General features: G+C 37.9%; 1 protein-coding gene and 1 long non-coding RNA gene across 4 annotated transcripts in view; one reads left to right on the forward strand and one right to left on the reverse strand.

Moving 5' to 3' along the window:
* edil3a (EGF-like repeats and discoidin I-like domains 3a) overlaps window positions 1–24,374 on the forward strand; it is a 105,425-nt gene that overhangs the window by 43,656 nt on the left and 37,395 nt on the right. For all 3 annotated transcript variants that reach the window (XM_077561947.1, XM_077561948.1, XM_077561949.1), the window contains 2 exons: window positions 12,573–12,686; window positions 18,226–18,407. In XM_077561947.1, coding sequence (XP_077418073.1) covers window positions 12,573–12,686; window positions 18,226–18,407 — 296 coding nt within the window. The remainder of the gene's footprint in view (window positions 1–12,572; window positions 12,687–18,225; window positions 18,408–24,374) is intronic.
* LOC144049230 (uncharacterized) lies at window positions 18,106–18,920 on the reverse strand. Its single transcript, XR_013293518.1, has 3 exons — window positions 18,742–18,920; window positions 18,597–18,649; window positions 18,106–18,378 (listed from the first exon to the last, which is right to left on the reverse strand). It is a non-coding gene; the product is annotated as an uncharacterized LOC144049230 (long non-coding RNA).

The raw sequence follows: 24,374 nt of genomic DNA on the forward strand, positions 1-24,374 counted from the left end.
CACGGAAAACCCATGAGCTCCGGGGGGCTACTCCCCCCCCCCCCTTGTCCCCCCACCAGGGCACTGCCCTGGACCTAGCTGGGTGCCAGCGGCCCCCAGACCCCCGGCTAAATTTTCAGATAATTTCACTTTGGTCAAATCACATCCCTGATATATATATTGGTTGTATTTTTTAAATGTGCGTATCTTTTTTTATTAGCTGATTTTATGAAGTATTTATACTACTTTTATTATTTATTACGTACATACTTCCATAAATCACAGCAGCCTTTGTCAACTTGCTTATGGGGGCTGACATTTTTACTCTTTTAACTCTAATAAGAGTGCAAATTTGCAAGAATGTTCACCAATTCCGACAGCGAAATGCCCGCTTATTTTACCCCAAAAAATTCTGACAAGTTTGTAACTATTCAGCAATGACGACTCCAATTTCATTCCATGTACAAAAGCTACTGAATAAACCATGATTATAAACATCAACATCTACATGTCTACTTACTGAGTTTAGCCGTCACACCCTGTGACGTTAGCTGCTGCTTTTTCCATCAGGAAATTGAACGTAGATTCGTAGTAGTAAATCAAAGAAATATACTAGAATGTGCAAGCGCGTCCACAAAATATGTTTGCCGTTCATCTGAGCTGCTCAGTCATCATTTATTTAAGCAGCAAAGCTGAACTCATTTTTTAGGGGAGATTTTAACCTCATCCATCCATCAAAAAATGATGCTGCTTGGGGCAGGCTTAGCTAAATTGATTAAGATGCGCAGCTAAAAGTTTGTGGAAATGTTTGCTCAAGGAAAAAAAAAAGAAGTTGCTTTGTAAACAAGTTGAAGAAATACTTGTCCAGGAAGAAAAAGTTTCAGTCAGGGTGCCTTGGGTCTGTTTTTTCTTTTTCTTTTTTCTTTTTAATCTGACTTTGGGTCACAAAAGTAGTGAAGGATAATGGATATTATGGTAATCAGTAGACCAGTTTTGTTCTGCCTCTGCTTTGGTGACAGCTCTGACTGGAGGCGTTAGAGTCTCTGTCTCTCTTTAAGAAAATCCAATAATGTAAATAGATCTCCAAGTCTGTGGTGAAGTGATTTTGTCTGCTGATTGTCCTGCGCTCATAATTTAACTGCAAACTCACCTATAGCCTCGCGGTCTTTTTTTTTCTGAAATGATTCAAGGTTGTTAGAACCCAGTATAGCTGGATGATTCATGAATTTTGAAGATTATTTTGTTTATTTTGCAGGATGTTTTTTTAGACAAGGGCTAGCCTACTAAAGCAGATTTTGTGTTGCTGAGTTAGTGAAATTTTCATCTTATCTAGGGATTATTTTTCAAAAAAAGAAACCAGCAGCAACGTCCCACTAAGAATGTGCAGAATCATGTTTACACTGTTTTCCATATGACAAGAAAGAAGCTTGGTAGAAAGCAATTACTTTGCATTGAACATTAAAAATTAGATTTTTCTGGGGGGGGGTTGTTGTTATTGATTAGAACCCAGAAATGTGTGTGCTTTTTTCTAGTCATCATGTCTTGAGTCTTCATGGTATTTCTCTTTAACTACAGACGCTCCCCACCTTACGAACGAGTTACGTTCCGGACGATCGTTCGTAAGGTGAATTTGTTCGTAAGTTGCTTCAGTGCTATATTTTGTATTATAATTTATGTTTAAAGAGAATACGTACAGTACTGTACTACGTATGTTAGAGAGAGAGAGCGAGACACACACACACAGTATGTACATGTACGTAATAAGATAAATAAAAATGAAGTTTAACTTACTTTTGGAAGATGTACTCGATGCTTAAGGAGATGATGGAGGAGGAGGAAGAGGAGGATTTTATATCATGAGAGATTCTTCGTCGTCGCTGGAATCGGCTTCAAAAGTTATTTCCTGCTTCATGGGGACCGGCGTTTCTTCTTCTTCCTCCTCGCCACGTTGCTCAGCCGCCAATGAGCTCTCACAGCGCCAAGCGTCGGTATTAGCGGCGGAAAGAAGCACTACGCGCAATACAAAATCGAACTTACAGCATCTCTTTCCGAACATTTTTCGACATACTGTACGCGCAGAAATGTTCGTATGTACCGTTGTTCGTAACTCGAATGTTCGTAAGTAGGGGAGCGTCTGTACTGTTAAAGACCAAACAGACCAACAACTGGAACAATATGCAAAAACCGGGCCTATTCTGTGTAATGATATTTTTTTAAACAGCAATTCAGTGTCTCTTTTCCAGGCTTTACTTGGATCAGTGAAAGTATCACTGAATCCTTTTTGTCAAGTAGTAGTTGTTGGCGATACTAATAATCGCATGAAATACTGTATATATATTTTTATTATGTGTTACATTATTGATAAGTGTTTGGGAGTATAACCACTCACTCCAGTGAAGATTTCTATTTCTATTCATAGTGAATACACAGGCTTGCCACTGTGCTCAATTACTAACTATACTTTCTATCTATATGGAGGACACTGCTGTTTTCACATACTACGTTAGCCCACCCGCCGTTTTTACTCTTTTCAATCTGTGGCCAGATACATTTACAGGAAGGGATGAAAAGCTCCACAGTTGACCAAATATCTCAAGAGGTGACCACAGTCACGCAGCCGGACCTCTAGACATCATTGAACAATAGCTCACAGATTGTCTGTTAATGGCCTCTGAAGTCCAATAAGGAAATATTGTTAAGGTTAGCCAGTTTATGGCTTTCGATGAAGCACACGTGCGATTTTTAACTGCACGCAGCAAAAGTCAATCCAGACATCGCTTGGTTGAAATGAAAATGATGGCTGCGAAGGGGTGAAACATTTTTGATCATCTTTGGGAAGTTCACAGTGCATTTGTACCACTCTACATGTTACAACTGTATTCAGTTGTTATATATAAGCTCATGCCCGCTCCAACCTACCCCCCCCCCCCTCTCCCCAGTTGGGAGTGTCATCTGCCACGGTCAAATTTTTCTGACAGAAATCTTCACAGTAGTTTTGCATGCCTTATGAGCTGCTAATTCAGAGTAGCATGCTAATTAATCGTGTTGTGGATCAACATTGACCGGGATGCAAAATGCTGTGTTGGTAACCTTTAGCCTGGTTGACAAACTGCGCTGTCGGCATCGCTTCTGCCTGTCTTTGAGTTGATCATTATTTGGTGAATCCAGTCATGTTTAAACGTGTTCAATTTCAGCCTATTTTGCTGATGTTATTTTACACCAATTTGTATTTACAGTGAGTGCCTATGAAGGTCAAATCATAATTCTTCTGTACATATACAAAAGCAGTTAAGTTTCATTTCAACTCTATACGTGCGTGTATGCGACAGGACGTGTAAATGTCTGTTGTCGTTGCCGCATCCCGGGTAAGATAAAGCTATCTCGTCTCTGTCAGAGGGCACTTTGGATAACAAACTGAGGGTAACAAGGTGGGATCAAGGTGTTAGGGACCACTTTTGTCGGAGCCCCTGACATTGATATGTTATTTAACCTTTTAGAATGCAGCCAAAAGCGGTCTTGTTTTTTCCTTGTTCCAACACCGAGCAGCACCAGATATTATTTATCGTGCAAAGTTGTTTTCACTGCTGTAGTTACTGTTGGCCCGATGCAGGTTTTCACATCCTCCTGTGTCAGACCCATCACTAATAATTTAAGAGTGAGATGTTTTTGTTTCACATGTAGCTCTCGGCTCTGGGCAAGTCCTGCCCATTATAAACTGTTGTGGAAAATATTCTTGTTTGAAAAACCTCTGGAAAGTTTTTTCGCCGCAAAAAAAATGCAGACATTTGGTTTCACGTTTGCTTCCAATTACAACACATTTTACATTTAAAAAGCAAATTAATCCACGTCAATTCATTCAGCCAACCTATTAACAGGGATGTGATTTTTCCGCTAATTCGCGGAATTCCGCTTTTTTTTATCTCCCCCCCAAAAAAAAAAGAATTCCGAATTTTTTATTTATTTATTATTTTTTATTTTTTATTTTTTTTAGTAGTTCATTGTGAATGCACATGACTCCGACAGATAACATCTTCTGCTATAACAAAGACATTTGTGGTATGCTCTAATATGAGTTACTTTTCATTTGGTCATGATACAATTATTTGTTCATGAAATTTGAACTCTTCAACATTATTTATGTGTTAACTTAGTAATCACATTAGTTAGATATGATGATATTCTCAGTGATAGTTTTTAAAAGCAAAGGCAGTCCAATGTTTTTGAATGTGACTGATTTTGAGTTGACTAAAACTGCCATTTTATATGGGATAGTTCAATATACATTGGAAATTTATGCTGTTGTTTTGTCTATTTCTTTGTCATGTGAGTGCATTGAAAGTACTTAAAAACACGGACCCTGGACCTAGCTGGGTGCCAGCGGCCCCCAGACCCCCGGCTAAATTTTCAGATAATTTCACTTTGGTCAAATCACATCCCTGTAAAAAGCAAATTAATCCACGTCAATTCATTCAGCCATCCTATTAAAGAACTCCTTAAAATGATGCATTTCTTCAACTTTTCCTCCACTTTGTGCCTTTTTGTGAAGAAGTTTTTAAACCCCTTTCGGCTTTAATTCCGCTACACTGTGACCTCCTGGCCTCTTTGGGGAGGAAGGACCTGCGGGACCTGGAAGATGGTGACAGTATCATCCGAGAGGCATTTCTAAATCCTCACACTCAATACTGCCCGAGGTTTTCGTCTGGCACTAGCAGCCACGACGACACACTGAGAAAAGCTTAACCAAACAAAAGACGCAATGAATCGAGACAATCAAATGAGGTGAGATTGGGCAGTTTGTAAACCTACATCCTTTTAGAGGAACTTTATGTAAATAACGATTACTTCACCCAAAATACAGCCATATTAGTTCCTCATCTGATCATAAGTCAAATACTATTGGAGAGTTCAAAGATAAATGAATAATTAGAGTCAGAGTGAATTTACTTAGTTGAAACTGCTGAAGCATCCTTAATTTGACAGCATCAACTCATTATACGTCTTCTGGACACTGACTCTAATCAAGAATGTTTTAACATCGATAAACAGTAGCAGAGCTAAGCGCAAATTAAGGCAAGGTTAATTTGCAAAAATAGGTTTGTATACATTTTTGCTTCTCCTTGAAATGTAATACTGCAATTGAGAATTGCCTTTGTACTCTGAGAATCAGTGTGTTATTAACATATTCGCTCCCAGCCATTTTCACAGAAGCAACCCCCTTTGCTCCCGGCTGTTTTGCTGGATTTTGACTGTTTTTGCAAGGCCCACAGAATATTGTGTGTGCTATAAAAACATGGAACCTACCAAAAGACAGATTAGAGTCTCTTCTGTCATCAGGAAAAAAAAAGTATATTTCTATCTGTTTCTGTTCTGCAGCAATTAGCATTAGAATATAGCGAAAGTTTAATCATTTTTCACAAATCTCTTTAAAACTGTGGGGGAAAACAGCTTTTTGCAACATGGTTCTGGTTGATCTCTTATACTCTGCTGCCACCAGCTGGCCGTTTTTTGTAATAACCACCATTGCTTCAACCGTTCTCTTCAGTTCAGAGGCTGCATCAAAGCCTTCTGTGCTCTAACATTAAAAAAAAACAATGGGTAATATTTAAAATAAAACATATTTATACGTTTTTGGGAGCAATGAGATTAAGACAGATTCATTCTTTTGTTATTTTATTAATTTGACTGTGAACTGGAAGAATTGTCACATATACCAGATGTTCCGTTTGTTTATCGTTAATGAAATACCATATTATTATCCGGGTTAAATAAAAATGTATGTATTTTTGCAATTCCACAGAGGTGACGGAACTTCCTTTTTGTGTCATCCTGTGTTTGTGTGAAGATCTGCTTACATTCTGCCCATTTGGTCTGCATTCCTTCATTTATTCATTAAATTTCTACAATTCACAATGTCATTGGTGAGCTGGAGCCTCTCCTATCTGGCGGGGTGAAAGAGAGGGTATAACCCTGGATGTTTTTTATCCTCAGATACTCAAACCTTTCAGCATCACATTCGCTAAAATATCTTTTTAAGGGGCTTCTAGAGTGCTGCTGTGAATAACTCCCCTTCAAGATGAGCTAGTCATCGAAATACACCGGTCTTAATCCTGCAAGTTGAATGCATCATCATATCCCGAGATGAGAAGCACGCGAAGTATGATAACACTCACTTTCCTACCAGATAAAAAAAAAATTGCATTAGAGATCAATGCAAGTGGTATGTGCCATATTTGCTCAGATACTGACCTTAAGTTACTCTTTTTCCAACATATCAACTCTTGAAAAATATGAAGCTTTAGACTTGGCTATGTTACAGAAGTAATACGAGGCGCTCCTCTTTCATGTGTGCTTGAAATGTGAGCCGATCTTTTACTTCCACTCGACGATGGAACCTGCTCAAAAAAGGAAGGAGAGAAATGTAATCAGTGCGAAGGATTAAATGAGCATATAGGATTTGTGTCCCAACGGAGATGTGCATATTAATCAGTCGTGGTCAGAAAAGAAGCTGGGACATATTTGTGCTGTTAGCTTTCATTGCAGTTTGCGTCTCACTTACTTTGTGTAAGTTTTTGCTTTTACCGAGTTACTCTACCCAATGTAGAATTCATATTTGGACTGTGGACTCCATATAAAAATATTAAATGGCCTTCACTCCCAGACGCAAATGTATAAATTCTCTACCTAACTGATTTAACTCATTCACTGCCATTGACGGCTATAGACGTCAAAAATTCATTTTAACTATTTTTATTAGTTTTAACTTTTTTTTTTTTCATTTTTGTTAACAAGAGTATGAAAACCTTGATTTTTTTTCGTACATTTAGAAACCTGATGCCCCTAATTTTTAATAACCTTTTCTTTAAAAAAATAATTTTTAATGATTTTTTTTTTTTTAAGAAATTTAAAAAAAAAAAAAATTAGGGCCGTCGGGAGAAAACAATTTTTAAACCTAATTAATCGCATGACTTCACTAGTTAACTCACGATTAATCCCAAATTTTATATCTGTTCTAATACCAAAAAAAATTCTAGGTTTTTATACTTTTGTTAACAAAAGTGGGAAAAAATGTTAAACTAGAAATAGTTCAAATGAATTTTTGACGTCTATAGCCGTCAATGGCAGCGAACGAGTTAATAAAGAGTTCTGTCATTGTGCTTATAAACCGATGATATGCAGTACATTAGTTCCACCAAGCCTTCAAACAGTATATACTCATCGGGCGTCTGTTTTTCATATCCCCCTTAATGAATTCACGCTGTTATCTCGAGAATCGCAAGATTTTCTGTATCCAATCCAACGTCTGCCTGCCGGACCACCATGAAATCACATCAGCAGGGAAGCTTTTCCAGGCTAAAACCCTCGCTGTTTAGGGAGTGGGATGATTACTTCTAACAAGGTTTGAGTATTCAGGGTCAGAGGTTAATTACATTATCTGCTTCATCCATGATGGCTGCTGTGCATGCTGGTCACACTGACGTTCATAGCCTGAAGGTCAAAAGGATCTACTTGCTTGCTTAGGAAGCTGAGAAGTCTCTGCTGTGGGTTAGCCAGCGTTGTGTACTTGATCTGAAGATGCTGTATGTGAATGGTTGTTTTTCATTATATGTGATTGGGTGGCGGTTGGGATATGCTCGAGCGTCTCATGATCTCCAGCAGGATAAGCAATATGTGAAGGGATTGTGGATGGATGAAAAACAACCTCTGCAGGCATGTAGAGCACAGACAAAACACTGTAGTTACTCTACCTAGTGGTAAAGTTGGTGAACTGCAGTTTTCTTTATTTTTGAGAATTAAAAAATGATACCATTTTTAGCCCATGGTGAGATCGAATGTGTTTTTTGTACACATGCTTTATACATAAATAAAAGCATGAGCGCCTGCTATGAAGTCTAATAGGAAAACAATTAAAATGTTTGACTTGCTCTGTGAAAATAAAAGCCATGCATAGTTTGACTTTGGTTGGTCTCACAATTCCATCTATATGCTAATCTTTAATCTCAAAGAGGTACTTTTCTACAGTGACCTGGATGAACTGAAAGACAGATTTTCTCTGGCCATGTGTCCACAGCAGGTGCAGGCACTGTTGAGGTCATCGCAGCCCAGTAGAAAGGTCACCACTGACCCATACCATTGCAGACCTGAAAGCATGTTTCCTGCTCCCTGGATACACCACAGCCAATTTACGCTCTCGGCCAGCCTTGGTTCCTGACATATAGCACTATTCATTGCTCTCATTATTGTCCAACGGAGACACTTTTTCGAGAATAATAGGAGCCGAGGCAAAGAAAGAGACGTTCCAGTGAACTGATGAGAGCGGTTTCAGAGTTAGACCAGAGAGCATTGTGCGACGATATGCAGCTGGGTTCCATTTGTGTCCCCTCCAGCCATAACCTTGACCAAAACTTTACTTCTCAGGTTAGTAGGAGGAAACAAATAACATAGCATCATAAATACACATTTAATGAATGGACTAAATTATTCTAAGTTCAATGTTATTGTGAATGGTTGTATGTCTGTGTCATGTGATTTGCTTGCAACAAGTCCAGGATGTACGCTGCCTTCACCCAAAATCAGCTGGAATAGGCTCCAGCTCACTGGTATCCCAAATAGGCATGGGCCGACATTAGAATATGACGGTATCAAAATATATAATAATATATAAATATCAAAATTTATAGAAACATGGTCTACGTATATAGAATTTTTTAACCTAATTCTGGTTACTTAATTCTGTCTGTTAGCGAGAGCCACTACATCGTGATAATTTATTTTGATGTTTCTGCATTTGGCAATTTATTATTATATCATATTATTAGTATGGGATTTTTTTTTTAATGGGCTTTAGGTGAACTGATGAATACGCACGCACATGCACATGCTCACCCACATACAAAAAAAAAAAAATATATATATATATATATATATATGTGTGTATATGTATATATATGTATATATATTAAAAAAAAGAAAAAGAAAAAGAAAAAAAACCATTTCATTTATTTTTTAATTATTATTTTTTTTTTAAAAGGAGAGCAATGATGATGTCAAATCGAATGAACAATACTGAGCTCTCTATGAAAAAAAAAAAAAAAGATTATGACGGTATGATAACCGTGAGCAAAATATCACGGTGTCATGTATTCAGCTCTACAATGACCCTTTTGGAAATATTTGGATAAATAAAAATAAATACATAAAAAAAAAAAATCCCATTGAACACAATCTGTATAATTTAAAAAATAATATTTGGGACAGATTAAATAAAATAAACGTTAACATTCTTCTGTTTTAATTCTTAGCGAGTCAGTGTCCCATCACTGGTGAGATATGTTCAGAACAGACCCATGGGTTACTCATGTTGTCCTTGGGGCCAACTAGCACCATTGACACTTTTTTCATTGTCCTTAATTCTATCATGGCCAACATTGCTATAACTACTACTCCATTTCCTCCTCAAAATCATCAGCTTACACTTGACCTCTCTGAAAAACATACTTTTGTACACTTTCAATTAAGTGAGTATGGTGATACATCTTCAGTTTATAATTCTACACGTTTAATGATTGATTTACGTCAGAAAACTGTCAAACTCCATGCTGGCTTACAGAACAGTAAAGATCATTTGCTAATTTAACATAGTTTACCACCGCTCATCAGAACGTATCTTAATTTCAATCTACACTTGTAGCCCTTACTATCGCTAAAAAAACAATTCTTGTTAACTGGAAAAATAAACAAACTCTGAATATCGACCAATGGTCTCCTTATAAATCACATTTTAATGGAAAAAATATCTGCCTCAAATAAAAACCAAATATCAAAATTTATAGAAACATGGTCTACGTATATAGAATTTTTTAACCTAATTCTGGTTACTTAATTCTGTCTGTTAACGAGAAACACCACATCGTGATAACTTACATTGATGTTTCTGCATTTGGCAATTTATTATTATATTATATTATTAGTATGGGATTTTTTTTTTAATGGGCTTTAGGTGAACTGATGAATACACACACGCACACACGCACATGCACATGCTCACCCACATACAAAAAACAAAACAAACAAACAAAATATAAAATATATATGTGTGTATATGTATATATATTTAAAAAAAAAAAGGAAAAAAAACATTTTTATTAATTTTTTCATTTATTTATTTGTTTTTTAAAAAAAGGAGAGCAATGATGATGTCAAATCGAATGAACAATACTGAGCTCTCCTGGGAAAAAAACAAAACAAAAAACAGAACGTATCTTAATGCCCTTACCAGTGCACTTTCAATCTTTTTTTATTTATTTTTAACAAACGGTAACGGTATCCAAGTACTCATGCAGACTGGCAAAATCTGAACTTTCAACAGCAAACTACACTCTCATTTTCTGACTCCCATGTCACTTAATAGGCCAGGTCTTTAAAATCCACACACATTCAAAGTCGCAGATGATACCGGGTGGGAAGATGGTGACAACAAATAGGATTTAAAAAAAAAAAAAACCTCCGCCGCACGTGCATTTGTGCACAACACTTTAAAATATACAGAGATGCTCAAACAAATACAATATAGTAGTTGTAGTTAGCAGATTTTCATCTATAAAAAAGATGGGTGGACGGTTTTATCTCAATTCATTGTTGAAATCTCGCAGCATAATCTAGTATTGGTGTTTTCTGTATGTATGCATTTTATTATACAGTACAGGAAGGAGACTGTTTTTAGTGACAGCACATTTTAGTATGTAAGATTGCAACCACAGTCGCGTTTAAGAAATCTCCTGAACTGGTTTATTTCGTCAATCTATGTGAGTGTTTTGCTTTCTGTCATATCTGTATGGATTCTAGCTCGATACGCTGTCACTCTTTCACCGTCTCCCCCTTTTCATTCACTGCTTTTTACTACATTCCTTGAGGCAATCATCCTCCCCCATATGATTTTGCGGTAGTCAAGTTCTAGTCCTGATCTCCTTGGGGGTTATGACTGCTCATAAAATGGAGGTAAATGGTACAGGTACTCACTGTGCTTTCCTCTTTTGTGTGTTGGGCTCCGGGCTATTTTCAGTGGCTTGCCCGTAATCTCTGCATTTGAACCTAGTGATAAAAAAAAAGAAAAAAAAAGTGTGTTATGATCTTAAAGGAGTATGGTAACTACAGTATTGTTTAGTGCTGTGGTGAAATAATTCTGTCACTCTGTAGGTGGGCGCTGTTTTCTTTTTTTCTTCTACATGCCAAGGACTAAGGCCTGCGGAAAATCAATACAGCACACTGTTATGATACACTGTGCCTCTATCTGTATTATGTAACTTGTGAACTCAACCTTTCATGTAGGTTTTCATTAGACTGATGGTCAGTCAGTTGGTTAACAACCTCATTTAGCTGTAATACCATTAACAACCTGAGTGACATTACACCGAAAACTTGCTTTTTAACACAAACACTATCACCGGGGGTTTATTTCAAGGATTGACTATAGTGAGTAAAATGAATGATTTCAATTTGGAAAAAAATAAGAACCTATTGTGTCACTAACTGTACTGCATGTATTTATTTCCAACTGTTTTTCTATTTAGTGATAAAAATGATGCCATTTTCATAAATCACAAAATGCTTTTCCAGTTAATAAAATGGCTTACCCCGTTTTACTCTGACTTGAGACCCCATTTTTTTATTTAATTGTTAACCATATATATATATATATATATATATATATATATATATATAAAACCACTCTCCATTTTTCCATTACATTATTTTTAAATTGAGAATTAGTGCCCCATGGTTTGTCATTAGTGATGTCAAAATTAAAGCGCTAACTAATTAATTAATCACAAAAATTAGTAATTAATTTTATTTCCAACTGTTTTTCTATGAAGTGATAAAAATAATGCCATTTTCATAAATCACAAAATGCTTTTCCAGTTAATAAAATGGCTTACCCTGTTTTACTCTGACTTGAGACCCCATTTTTTTATTTAATCGTTAACCATATATATATAAAACCACTCTCCATTTCCATTACATTATTTTTAAATTGAGAATTAGTGCCCATGGTTTGTCATTAGTGATGTCAAAATTAAAGCGCTAACTAATTAATTAATCACAAAAATTGCATTAATCATGTATTAACGCAGATTAATCACACTTTCAATTTTGACCGCAGATGATCCTCCCGGACAGCGGATGGTTACTACATGCATTAAAGTAAAGCATTTCATAAATGTTTGCATATGACATTCAGAATATTCGTTCATGACAAACTATTGAGGTCATTTTTTTCCCATTTTAAATTATGCAAGTTCCAACAACTGATTAAAAAAAGAGGAGGATGAGCGTGTGCAGTGGATCCCAAAATGTTGAAGATGTCCTCATAACATTAAATGTCGAAAGAAATAACACATACCAGGCACTCTTTAAATTTAGCGGGCAAAACATGTTGCTAAAAAGGCTTTTTGATTAAGCGATTAATCGTGATTAATCAAAATTCTAAGATGTGATTAATCTGATTTTAAAAATGTTATCATTTGACAGCTCTAGTTTGAATTCAAATCTATATGTTATTTCTGCTCATCTGTGGCTGTGTGCGTTTGTATTTTCAGATATTAATGAATGTGAAAGAGAACCATGCAAGAACGGAGGCCTTTGCACCGACCTGGTTGCAAACTACTCCTGCGAATGCCCTGGGGAGTACATGGGGAGGAACTGTCAACATAGTATGTACAAGCTTTGTTATTCATCTTTAAATTCCTTCTATTCACCCACTTCACACAGCAATATCTGATGTTGCTGGTAATTGCAGTGGTTAGCGCATGTAAACACACACACAGGTTCTTTTCATTTCGATTTAGTTCACGTCATACGGAATAAGTTTGTTTATTAAACTACTAAGACAAAAGACAACACGCTTATAAAAACGCATGAAACCCCCAAGCATAAAGTAATGACAATATGTTCAAACATTACAATGCTGACGACTCACAACCAATTTGTTGTTTTACTAAAGTGCTCCCCCTTGGCTGCGCGGAGAACGAGAGAGCGCTTCTGTCTTATCACAAGTGGCTTTCTCTTTTACAAAATGCTCAGTAGCTCAGAAGGAACTTAGTGTGTTTATTATGCTCCTTCTGAGGATTTTGCCTACTCACTCTAGGAGCAGATTAGGATTAATGTTCCAGTAGACTCGGAACCGAGCGCCTCCACTGCACTGTGACTCACAAATGTATTCATCTGCTTTTCTATCTCACAGTATGTCTTCAGTTCACAGAAAGCATTCCCTGCCTATTTTGCAGGTGTGGCTCGTCTAGAGGAAAAGATATGCGTCTACTGTATTGGAATACATAGAGCTTTCTTCGACGGGTTACATTTCATTTTTCAATTTCTTTGCTTGCAAGTTCTTGATCTAAATCGTATATTTTGTGTTTGAAGTACAGTCAATGTGGCACGCAAGCAGTGGCGGGTTTTGGTAGATGCAGTATGTGTGGCCGCACAGAGTTGCATCACAATTCTCCCACTCCTCCTAAAAATTTTTTAAAAAAATGCAACGTGATATGGTTTTCTATTGGCCTGATAACATATACATCATTAATTTGTAGGAGACATTTTCTTTGCATTAATTGTGTAAGTACTAGGGTCGTCAGGCGATTACATTTGTTTTAATCGCAATTAATCGCATGACTTCACGATTAATCACAAATTTTATATCTGTTCTAAATGTACAATAAAGCGTACAATTTTTTCCTAAGTTTTCATATTCTTGTTAACATAAAAGTGGAAAAAAAATATGGCTACATCTTTGTTTTAATCGCAATTAATCGCATGACTTCACGATTAATCACACATTTTATATCTGTTCTAAATGTACAATTAAATGTACATTTTTCTTTTCAATCGGCCTGATGACATGTAAATCATTAATTTATAAGAGACATTTTCTTTGTATTAATTGTGTAAGTACTAGGGCGCGCCAGGCGATTACATTTGTTTTAATCGCAATTAATCGCATGACGTCACGATTAATCACAAATTTTATATCTGTTCTAAATGTACAATTAAATGTACACATTTTTTTTCAATTGGCCTGATGACATATAAATCATTAATTTATAAGAGACATTTTCTTTGTATTAATTGTGTAAGTACTAGGGCGCGCCAGGCGATTACATTTGTTTTAATCGCAATTAATCGCATGACGTCACGATTAATCACAAATTTTATATCTGTTCTAAATGTACAATTAAATGTACATATTTTTTTTCAATTGGCCTGATGACATATAAATCATTAATTTATAAGAGACATTTTCTTTGTATTAATTGTATAAGTACTAGGGCGCGCCAGGCGATTACATTTGTTTTAATCGCATGACGTCACGATTAATCACAAATTTTATATCTGTTCTAAATGTACAATAAAGCGTACAATTTTTTCCTAAGTTTTCATATTCTTGTTAACATAAAAGTGGAAAAAAAAATATGGCTTCATCTTTGTTATTGATACAGTAATTTCATAATAATTCATAAAATTTAGTTAAAATGAAAAAAAGATGCACTGTACTCTAAAAAACGAGTGTGATATTGATTTGTGTTGAGGTCATTTTTCTGCCACTAGATGGCATAATTTGTAAGAATTACATGCATTTTTCATTTCATATTAAGAGCTATCTAATCTTTAACATTTAGTAACTTGTGAAATTCTGCACATTCATTAATCGCGCATTAAACAAAAATGAGTGGAAAAGAAATTAAAATAACTTTAAATTAACTCAAAATTAACACACTCATTTTGACACCCCTAGTAAGTACTCAAAATGGTCAACAAGGTTCATTAGTGGAATGTTGGAAGTGACCCACGCGACAGGGAGAGTACATACTGCACTTGATTATTATTTTATTAGCCTATATAAGTTCTATTATTCTGAGTAGGGGGACTGTACACTAGGCCTCTGCAACTTTTAACACACCATACACATACAGGTGTGTTTCATCCATCCTCACGTGTCACATGTTGAATCCCCCGTTGCCACCTGCTACCTGGTAGATATGCCTATTATTATTTTATTCATCTCCCCATCTGCTGCCTGCTCATTAGTATTGATCTGCTAATTTATTTAGGCTGTAGGTAGGGCTGGTGTGAGATGGATTCAGCTGTCACAGCATGGCGGTGCTGCCGTTTTAGTGATGGGGGCTGTCGCAGGGCTGATGCATGCTCAGGGGCCAGCAGGCCAAAGCTCAGGGGCCGCCTGCCTCTGTTGCTCTGATAGACGACTGGCAGGCAGATCATTAAGAGTGCCCACTCATGTCTGCAAGGTGAGAAGGACCGTGGCTTTGCAACAGCATGCTGTTGGTTGATGGCTTGTCTGATGCCTAATGGGTACAACATTGAAATGGATACAATACAGGGTTTGAAGAAAAGGGAAAACGGCATGCTGGCAAAAGCTGTGTAGAATGCTTTTTAGGGGTTGAATTACTAAAGATTGTTTGCAATTATAATTTGTCCTGCTGGTATAAACATGTAAAGACTAGCAGCGATTGGAGTAACCCAGGCTAGTGAGGCTAACTGCTATTTTGCCCATAACCATCTTATTTTCATACTCTTGAACCTGTGCAGACCTATGATGATGCTCTCCGAAGCATTCCAATGACAGCAGAAGACGGGTGAATAAAAAGTTCCTCTGTAAATTGGCCGGTTGGATGATGAGCTGCCAAAAGCACTTGAGTAGTTGAATGGAGTTGAGTAGTTGAGTCAGAATTTCACAAGTTACTTCAAAATAAGATAGCTCTTAATATGAAAAGAAAAATGCATTGAGTTGTCACCGTCACAACACAAATCAATATCACACTTGTTTTTTTACAGTACAGTGCATCTTTTTAATTTTAACTCCATTTTATGAATTACTATTAAATTACTGTTGCAGATGCAGCCATATTTCTATTAGTTAATTTTCTTATACCACTTTTATATTAACAAGAGTATGAAAATAAATTTTAAAAAATTCTTGTACATTTTCTTGAACATTTAGAACAGATATAAAATGTGCGATAATTATTGAAGTCATGCAGTTAATTACGATTAAAAATTTTAATCGCCTAACAACCCTAAAAATTTTAATCAAATGTTCTCCTTTCAATCAGTTAGATTTATGAACATATTAAATCTAATTAATTGATCACTGGCTTGAGGTATGTACTTTTGTGTTTGAGTCGTTTTTTTGTTGAGAGACATTTCAAAAACACCCTGTAGTGAAATGTGAGTCCCCGAAATTGTTTAGAGGATCAAATGAATTGACTTGGAAAATTAGGTAAATAGTGGAATCCCACATTCACCGCCGACATCCTCTCATCTGTCTGGAACTATTGAGTCATACACACGCACACGCACACACACACACACACACGCAGGAAAGGTCTTCTGAGGTGAAAGTGACTTAACAGGGGTGGAATTGTAAAAAACTGTTTTCATTGCATTCACCACACAGATATTCCTTGTTTTCTTTTTGTCTCCGTTCCGTCCCTTTGGACAGTTGGGAGACATTGCTGGCTCCATGTTGCTTTTGAAGCCAATTGTTTTAGCAGCCGGACATGATGTGCTGCTTGAATTGTTTTCATTGGGTCATTCTTCCTTTACACGTCCTTCTGGGGCGAATTCGTCTCACAGATGTAAGCACTGGCAGGTCTGTCGTAGGTTGCAAGTGTGATTTTTCTCTGTGTGAGTCAGTCCTGATGATTAAATGTGTCGACCAAGCTTCCTCTCACTGTGGGCTGACAACACCTCGGCGACATGGCTGACTTTAGTTACTAATGATTAGACTTTACACGATAAGGATTTTTGGGGCGCATCACGGATCAGCGAGTTTAAAGGGATAGCAACGAGAAAAATCGACTTTTATCCACACTGGGAGTTTTACTGAACCGGGCGTTTTACTTCCGCATTATAAGCCAACAAAATACCTAATATTTCAGAAAAAAATTACATTGCTATGGTGTCAAAGTAATTTGTTCCCACAGTTTACTAATGTGTACCCACAGTTTAGTAATCCGTTCCCACAGTTTAGTAATATGTACCCACAGTTTACTCATATGTTCCAACAGTTCACTAACCTGTTCCCACAGTTTAGTCATCTGTACAGATGACTAAACTGTGGGTGCAGATTAGCAACAACAACAAAAAAATCATACCTTGGCATTAGAGGGGCTCCGTAGAAATTAGATAATACAGCATTTTGTCTATACAGACGCTCCCCTACTTACGAACGAGTTACGTTCCAGCGATCGTTCGTAAGGTGAATTTGTTCGTAAGTTGCTTCAGTGCTATATTTTGTATTATAATTTATGTTTAAAGAGAATGCGTACAGTACTGTACTACGTATGTTAGAGAGAGAGAGCGAGAGACACACACAGTATGTACATGTACGTAATAAGATAAATAAAATGAAGTTACTTTTGGAAGATGTACTCGATGCTTAAGGAGAGGAGGAAGAGGAGGATTTTATATCATGAGAGGTTCTTCGTCGTCGCTGGAATGGGCTTCAAAAGTTACTTCCTCCTCCGTAACTTCAATGTAGGAAGAAGTTGAGGGTCGCGGAGAAGAAGATGAGGGTTGATGAGTATCTTCCTTGGAGGATTTACTAAAAACTGGCCGAAAGAAGCGATCTAACGACGATTGCACAGTTTTCTTCTTTTTTCATCATAAATGATGCGGTAGCACTGTATGGCATCATTCAATTGATTTGCAACCTTTGTGCAACGTTCAATATTTGGGTCTTGCTGCTCGAAGAGTGCGATGGCTTCTTCATGGGGACAGGCGTTTCTTCCTCCTCCTCCTCGACACGTTGCTGAGCCTGGGTGAGCTCTCACAGCGCCAAGCGTCGGTATTAGCGGCGGAAAGAAGCACTACAGTACTCGGAAAAAGGCGCGCAATACAAAATCTAACTTACAGCATCTCTTTCCGAACATTTTTTGACATGCGCGCAGACATGTTCGTTCGTATGTACCGTTGTTCGTAACTCGAATGTTCGTAAGTAGGGGAGCGTCTGTTTAAGACATTAAGACAGATTGCACAAGATGAGTTGGAAATGTCTCAAACAAAAGAAGAGGTTATAGAGGTTACATTCAACAGAGAGTAGGTACTGAAATTTAGCATTTTGGCTTGTGTGCACCCAAGATCAACATCACTTTATTTGTTGCAGTCGCACTCTTACATATTGTACTTTTGATAAATGCAATATGATAAATGCCCCTCTGTGTGTTCTCCGCTCAGAATGCTCTGGACCGCTGGGCATGGAAGGCGGCATAATCTCCAACCAGCAGATAACAGCCTCCTCCACCCACCGGGCTTTATTTGGCTTGCAGAAGTGGTACCCGTACTTTGCACGGCTCAACAAGAAGGGTCTGGTGAACGCATGGACTGCAGCTGAAAATGACAGATGGCCGTGGATTCAGGTAAATACACATCACACTCCAAAGGCCAAACACCCAAGCCCAGTCAAGGCCGATAAAACATGATTCAACAAGCAGTTTGATTGTCTAGCTTGTTTGTGGTAGGCTGAAGCATTGTTTATTATAAATAAAATATGTTTTAATGTTAAAAAGGGGGGATTTATTTTTAAGTTGTTGTACATAAAAACTCACCATGGTGCCTTCAAACAGCTGAAAAAGCTGAGCTGACAAAAGATTTAATAGAACTGCAAGATATATATAAAAAATGGTCAGTGGTCATTTTAGATCCCAATATAAAAGGTGAGTCAGAAAAGGTTACAAAAGATATATTTCAGACCCAAACTGTAGGTTATACGCTTCGTCTGGCGAACAAGCAGCACGTTTACAAAAAGACCCCGTGGCGTTTGCGTCATTCCGTGAGCAAGAGGAAAAGGGCAAGAGTTGTTGCGGGGCAACTTGTGGCTACTTCATCATGACAACAATCACAATGCCCCGAGCATCTGACAGTTCCTGGCTGAGAAGAATATCACAGTGCTGAAGCTGCCTCCCTAATCACCCAACTTGGCTCAGAGTGACCCACCCCCCCCCCCCCCCCATTCTCAAGCTTAATGGGGTTATAAAGAGGGAGAGCCGCTTTGAAGATGTGGATGACATCATGATGGCGAGTGACACCAAAGCTGCGGAGGATTCCAGAAGAATTCTTTCAGGAGTGCATGAAGGCGTGACAGAGGCTGGGAATGTGCGTGAGACTCCAAGAGGATTACTTTGAAGGGGAAAACTTGTAGTTTGTATTTGAAATGTATCTTTTGTACACCGGTCTTGTATTATTTCTGTTCCGATTTTGTCAAAGGATGTCGGAAGGATGGATGGACGAGCAATATTTTATTCATCCGTGGAGGGAAATTGGATAGAAGAAGAACTAAACGCCAAATTCAGTAAAAGCAGAAGGTTGGCCTATTGACTTGCATTTTATGCCACTGCACTGATTTACAACATTTAGTTCTGACTTATAAGTCATAAATCTGTGCTGGTTATCTGAAGAGAGTCAGAGAAGCTTCGGTAGCTAATCGTCTCTCAGTGACTATTCTGTGGTGCAATCAAACCGTTTGTGCAAGGTATCTTTTGCCCAATAGAGCCAGATTATCATTCATTTTTATGTTGCTGATCTTTTTTTTTTTTTTTTGATTAAAGCCTTGTCACTTTTTTTCTTGCATCTATTGACAAGATAACTACACTGCATATACTGTATGAAAGAAAAGCAAAGCCATATTTCAACTTCCTTTGCACTATTTTATCTCTCATTCTTTTATCGATTTGCCAAACTTGATATCGATCTTGTTGTAGTCCAATCAAAAGATAGCCAATCAGCATTCTTTTGAGGATCTAGGCTCCATCTTTGGGTTTTAGTTTGTTTTAGATAAGCTTTAATGATCTTAAGTGATTGCAAGCTTAGAGTGACACGCTATTAGTGTTATGTCAGCGTTTATAACAGGGATGTGATTTTTCCGCTAATTCGCGGAATTCCGCTTTTTTTATCCGAAAAAAAAAAAATCACCAAAAAAATCCGATTTTTTTTTTTTTTTTTTTTTTTGTAGTTGATTGTGTATGCACATGACTCCGACAGATAACATCTTCTGCTATAACAAAGACATTTGTGGTATGCTCTAATATGAGTTACTTTTCATTTGGTCATGATACAATTATTTGTTCATGAAATTTGAACTCTTCAACATTATTTATGTGTTAACTTAGTAATCACATTAGTTAGATATGATGATATTCTCAGTGATAGTTTTTAAAAGCAAAGGCAGTCCAATGTTTTTGAATGTGACTGATTTTGAGTTGACTAAAACTGCCATTTTATATCGGATAGTTCAATATACATTGAAAATTTATGCTGTTGTTTTGTCTATTTCTTTGTCATGTGAGTGCATTGAAAGTACTTAAAAACACGGAAAACCCATGAGCTCCGGGGGGCCTAGTTGGGTGCCAGCGGCCCCCAGACCCCCGGCTAAATTTTCAGATAATTTCACTTTGGTCAAATCACATCCCTGTTCTAATAATAAATAACTTTGTTTTCAGTGCATCTGGTTAGTTTGTTGCCTTTTTGGATGCAGCAGACATTACAGAATCTTTAGTCCAATTTACTGTGCCTGCACCTTCCAAGTTTCTCTCAACTCCCATATACCAAAACCCTTTAGCACAACAAACAATTTAACATGTCCCTATCATCTAGATTGTGCAATGGAGAAAAGGTACCTAGAGACAAATGAGACGCAAGAAAAAGGGATTTGCAGAAGAAAAGCATGCGGCAAAAGCAACATTAACGAGAGACGAGGTGCTTGGCACATGCAGAGGTTGAGGAGAACAGGACATTAAACATTCAGGCGGTTTGTTTGGCTTTAATGATGTCATGTGGGATGTTGAGCAGGATGCTGTAGGCATTGTGTGTTTCTACATGTGGGCTCAGATAATTGGGACATGAGCAGACGTGTGCAGTCGTATCAGCGGTTTGGGATTATTCTGGGGCTGCTTTTTTTTATTTTTTATTATGAAACGATTTAGCAGACTGTATTTGGATGTGTATAATGTGACACAGGTAACACTGACAGATGACAGACAACCTCGTCTGCGAAGAGATCAGATTCTTCCGGCTATTGGGAAGTCTTGTTCTGGTGCAGTGTGCATCTCTGGGAGCTAGTCAGTGGAGCTTTTTCCTCTGAACCTCAACAAATGAATCACAAAAGAAACAGACTTTGAATAATACATCACAGCGTTGCCTACAAGCTTGCATGCACTGTTTGTTTGTGTTGGTTCATGCACTTGTTTCTCTTCACACATCCATGCAGTGTGTGTGTCAATTTTTTTCTCTCTCTCTCACTCTCACTCTCAACAGTCTTTTCTACAACTAGCTCGCACATAAAAATGCATTTGAACACTCCAGGGAAATATACTGCGGGTCTGACCAATATCAGCAAAATATGGTTTCAACTGGCACTGTTGGGGGAATTAAAAAGCCCAAAGCACCTGTGAAAGTCCATACATAATTGAAACGATGTTAAACAGTTAATGTAATAATAGACACACATCAACACTTGCTCTGTGTGTGTGAGTGCAGTAAAAGGGAGTATTGTTTACGACTCTCGATTCCATGCTTTCAGTCTTGTGGACTTTCCACATTACAACAAAGAATGGACCGATTCCATAATGAGATTTGCAACAACAACAAAATCATCTCATAATTCAGCCCTTTCATGCCCAGGATTCTTTGATATTTGATGCTTACAAGAAGGAATAATATTCAGTTTTTGTTTGTCAAGCTCGAATCTATGCTCTGAGACTTTAGTGTGCTAGCAGCTTAATGCTAATGCTAACACATAGTGAGAAACACATATATAATCCTTTAACACTAGTCCCTACCAGAATTTTAAAACTAGATCTCCCAGATTGTCATTTTGAGGACTTGCGCTCTCGCAATCACGTAATCGCCTATAATGGTTATTACTCACTGTTTTAGCTAATAAAGCTAAATATTAATAATAATAAAAAAATTAATAAAATATTTCGATTATCCGGCTGGTACTGCCAAAAACGTCATGACTCCATCACATCTAGCATCCTATTTTTTACTATAAGCTTTTACTATACATTGAACTGTTTTGCCACGGTGATCTAGCTTGTATCCAAAGCCAAGCCTCTGCACTGAATGATAGTTGCTACGGAAGCCCAGCAGCGCCAACTATGGAAGCCCAGAAGAAGAAAAAAAAGCGAAATATTTTGTTTTTTGCCATGAGGATTGAACGAACATTTTCATTCATTTAAATGGATAAACGAGAGCCGAGTGATTGGACTTACGAGTGTGGTCACAGAACAAATTAAACTTGTATCTCACAGTACCACTATTTTTGAAATGATATTATCATTCCTATTCCATCCATCCATTTTCCTTACGGCGTATTCTGTGCAGAGTCACAGGGGTTGGGCCATCTGCCTGCTGACTTCGACATACATAAAACATGTACTGTATATGACAGTGGGACAGAAGAACTCAAGCATACGTTTGACATTGAAAAATCCGCAAAAATAGGCCCGGGTGGTCCTGGGGGGTTGTGTTTGCTCTGTCCTGGCCGGGGTCGACGGTTCCCCTCTTTGGTGGAGGTTTTCATGCATGCCAGATCCACCAAACCAGCATTTATCGAAATTCAAACACAATCTGCTTCTTCCTCTGGTCGTTGAATCGGTGCAGGCTGATGTCTGTGGATCTCACTCTGCTTCATCTATCCTTTTTTCCTTTCCTCAGTTTCTCCTTTGGTCTCTTGAGGTCTCCCTGATATGTTGGAATTTAGATGTTTCTGGGGTTGGTGAAAGACTCTGGTTGGTAACCCGGTGGGTAGTAGGTAATGTCTGGTCGGTGCTGGATTTCACTTTCCTTTCTCTTCTTTGATCCTTCCTCGGCTCTCCTGACAACCTCACGACTCTAGCTAGATTCTGAAGTATTCGGTTTAGGTGAACGGTATGGGATTTTTAATAGGTTTTAGGTGAACTAATGATTACACGCATGCACGCACACACGCACACACACACGCACGCACACACACACACACACACACACACATTCACATGCACATACTCACCCACATCTGAAAAAAAAGAGCAATGATGATGACATGTTAATCGTTAAAATTACCGAATGAACAATACTGAGCTCTCTCTCGGAAAAAAAAAATAATAATCCGCAAAAATAAAGGCCTGAAGTTGAAATTAAAACCTAGAACCTTGATGCTCTGAGACAACAATGGATTATCCACTGTGCTGTCCCAATGCCATTTTAAATACAATTTCTGAGTATATTAAATGAGATTAATCAAGTACTCAAAAATGTATGAAATTAATTTTTTCGGGTTTTAAAATGATAAAAAGAAATGTCAATTAGTCCGAAACAGTCTCTAGTGTAAAATGCCCGTTGATGCCAATACACCTGTAAATAAGCGAGCAGGCAACACCGAATATGTGATTCAATCAATGTAAAATGAGTATGTGGAATTCAACATAATGAAAATCTAGTACCCAATGAGTATATTTTAATGATCGGTGTACATCACAAGAGTCTCTTCTTCTCAATTTTCCTTTCGGCTTGTTGCGTTAGGGGTCGCCACATCGTGTCATCCTCTCTAACACCAGCTGCCCTCTCATGTCTTCCCTCACTACATCCATCAAACTTCTCTTAGGTCTTCCTCTCCCTTTCTTTCCCGACAGCTCCATCTTCATCACCCTTCCACCAATATACTCACTATCTCTCCTCTGAATCAGTCCAAACCGTCTAAGTCTGTACTTTTTATTTCCCCCAAATCCTCCGATGAGCTCATTTCTAATCATATCCATCCTGGCCACACCTAAATAAAACCTCAACATCTTCATATCCGCCACTTCCAGCTGTAATCCATACATCATAGCAGAAACATCTACTGTATCTCAACACACCGGCCATTTTCCTCCACTCATTCCAACTTGCTTGAATCCGTTTTGTCACCTCCTTACCTCACTCATCGTTGCTCTGGACTGTTGACTCTAAGTATATGTCACCCACCCTCGCTATCTCTTGTAGCCTCCCCCTTCTGGCACCAGTTAGCAAACATTCATCTTGGCTTTAATCAGCCTATCCCGCTGCACATCCTCTTTCCTCGTATGTGTTGCCTGCACTTTCTGATTCCAAGTCTCCTTTCCCCCGTACTCTCCCGTCTGTCTCTTGGATCACCTTGGCTGTAATGGACTTCCCGAAAGCTTCCCTTGCCCACTGTGCGCCTGATTCACCTCTTCTTGAAAAACACAACACTCTTCCATTCTCAGCTTCCTTCACAGGGCTCTCTGTTCTGCTTCTCTCTTCTTAATCTTGCTCACCCCCAACCGAGTTACAGTAGCTTACACACCACCGCCATATGCTGTCTAGCTACTTTTTCCCCTACCACTACC

Source organism: Vanacampus margaritifer, chromosome 3, assembly GCF_051991255.1.
Source record: "Vanacampus margaritifer isolate UIUO_Vmar chromosome 3, RoL_Vmar_1.0, whole genome shotgun sequence".
In the NCBI taxonomy this organism is placed as follows: domain Eukaryota; kingdom Metazoa; phylum Chordata; class Actinopteri; order Syngnathiformes; family Syngnathidae; genus Vanacampus; species Vanacampus margaritifer.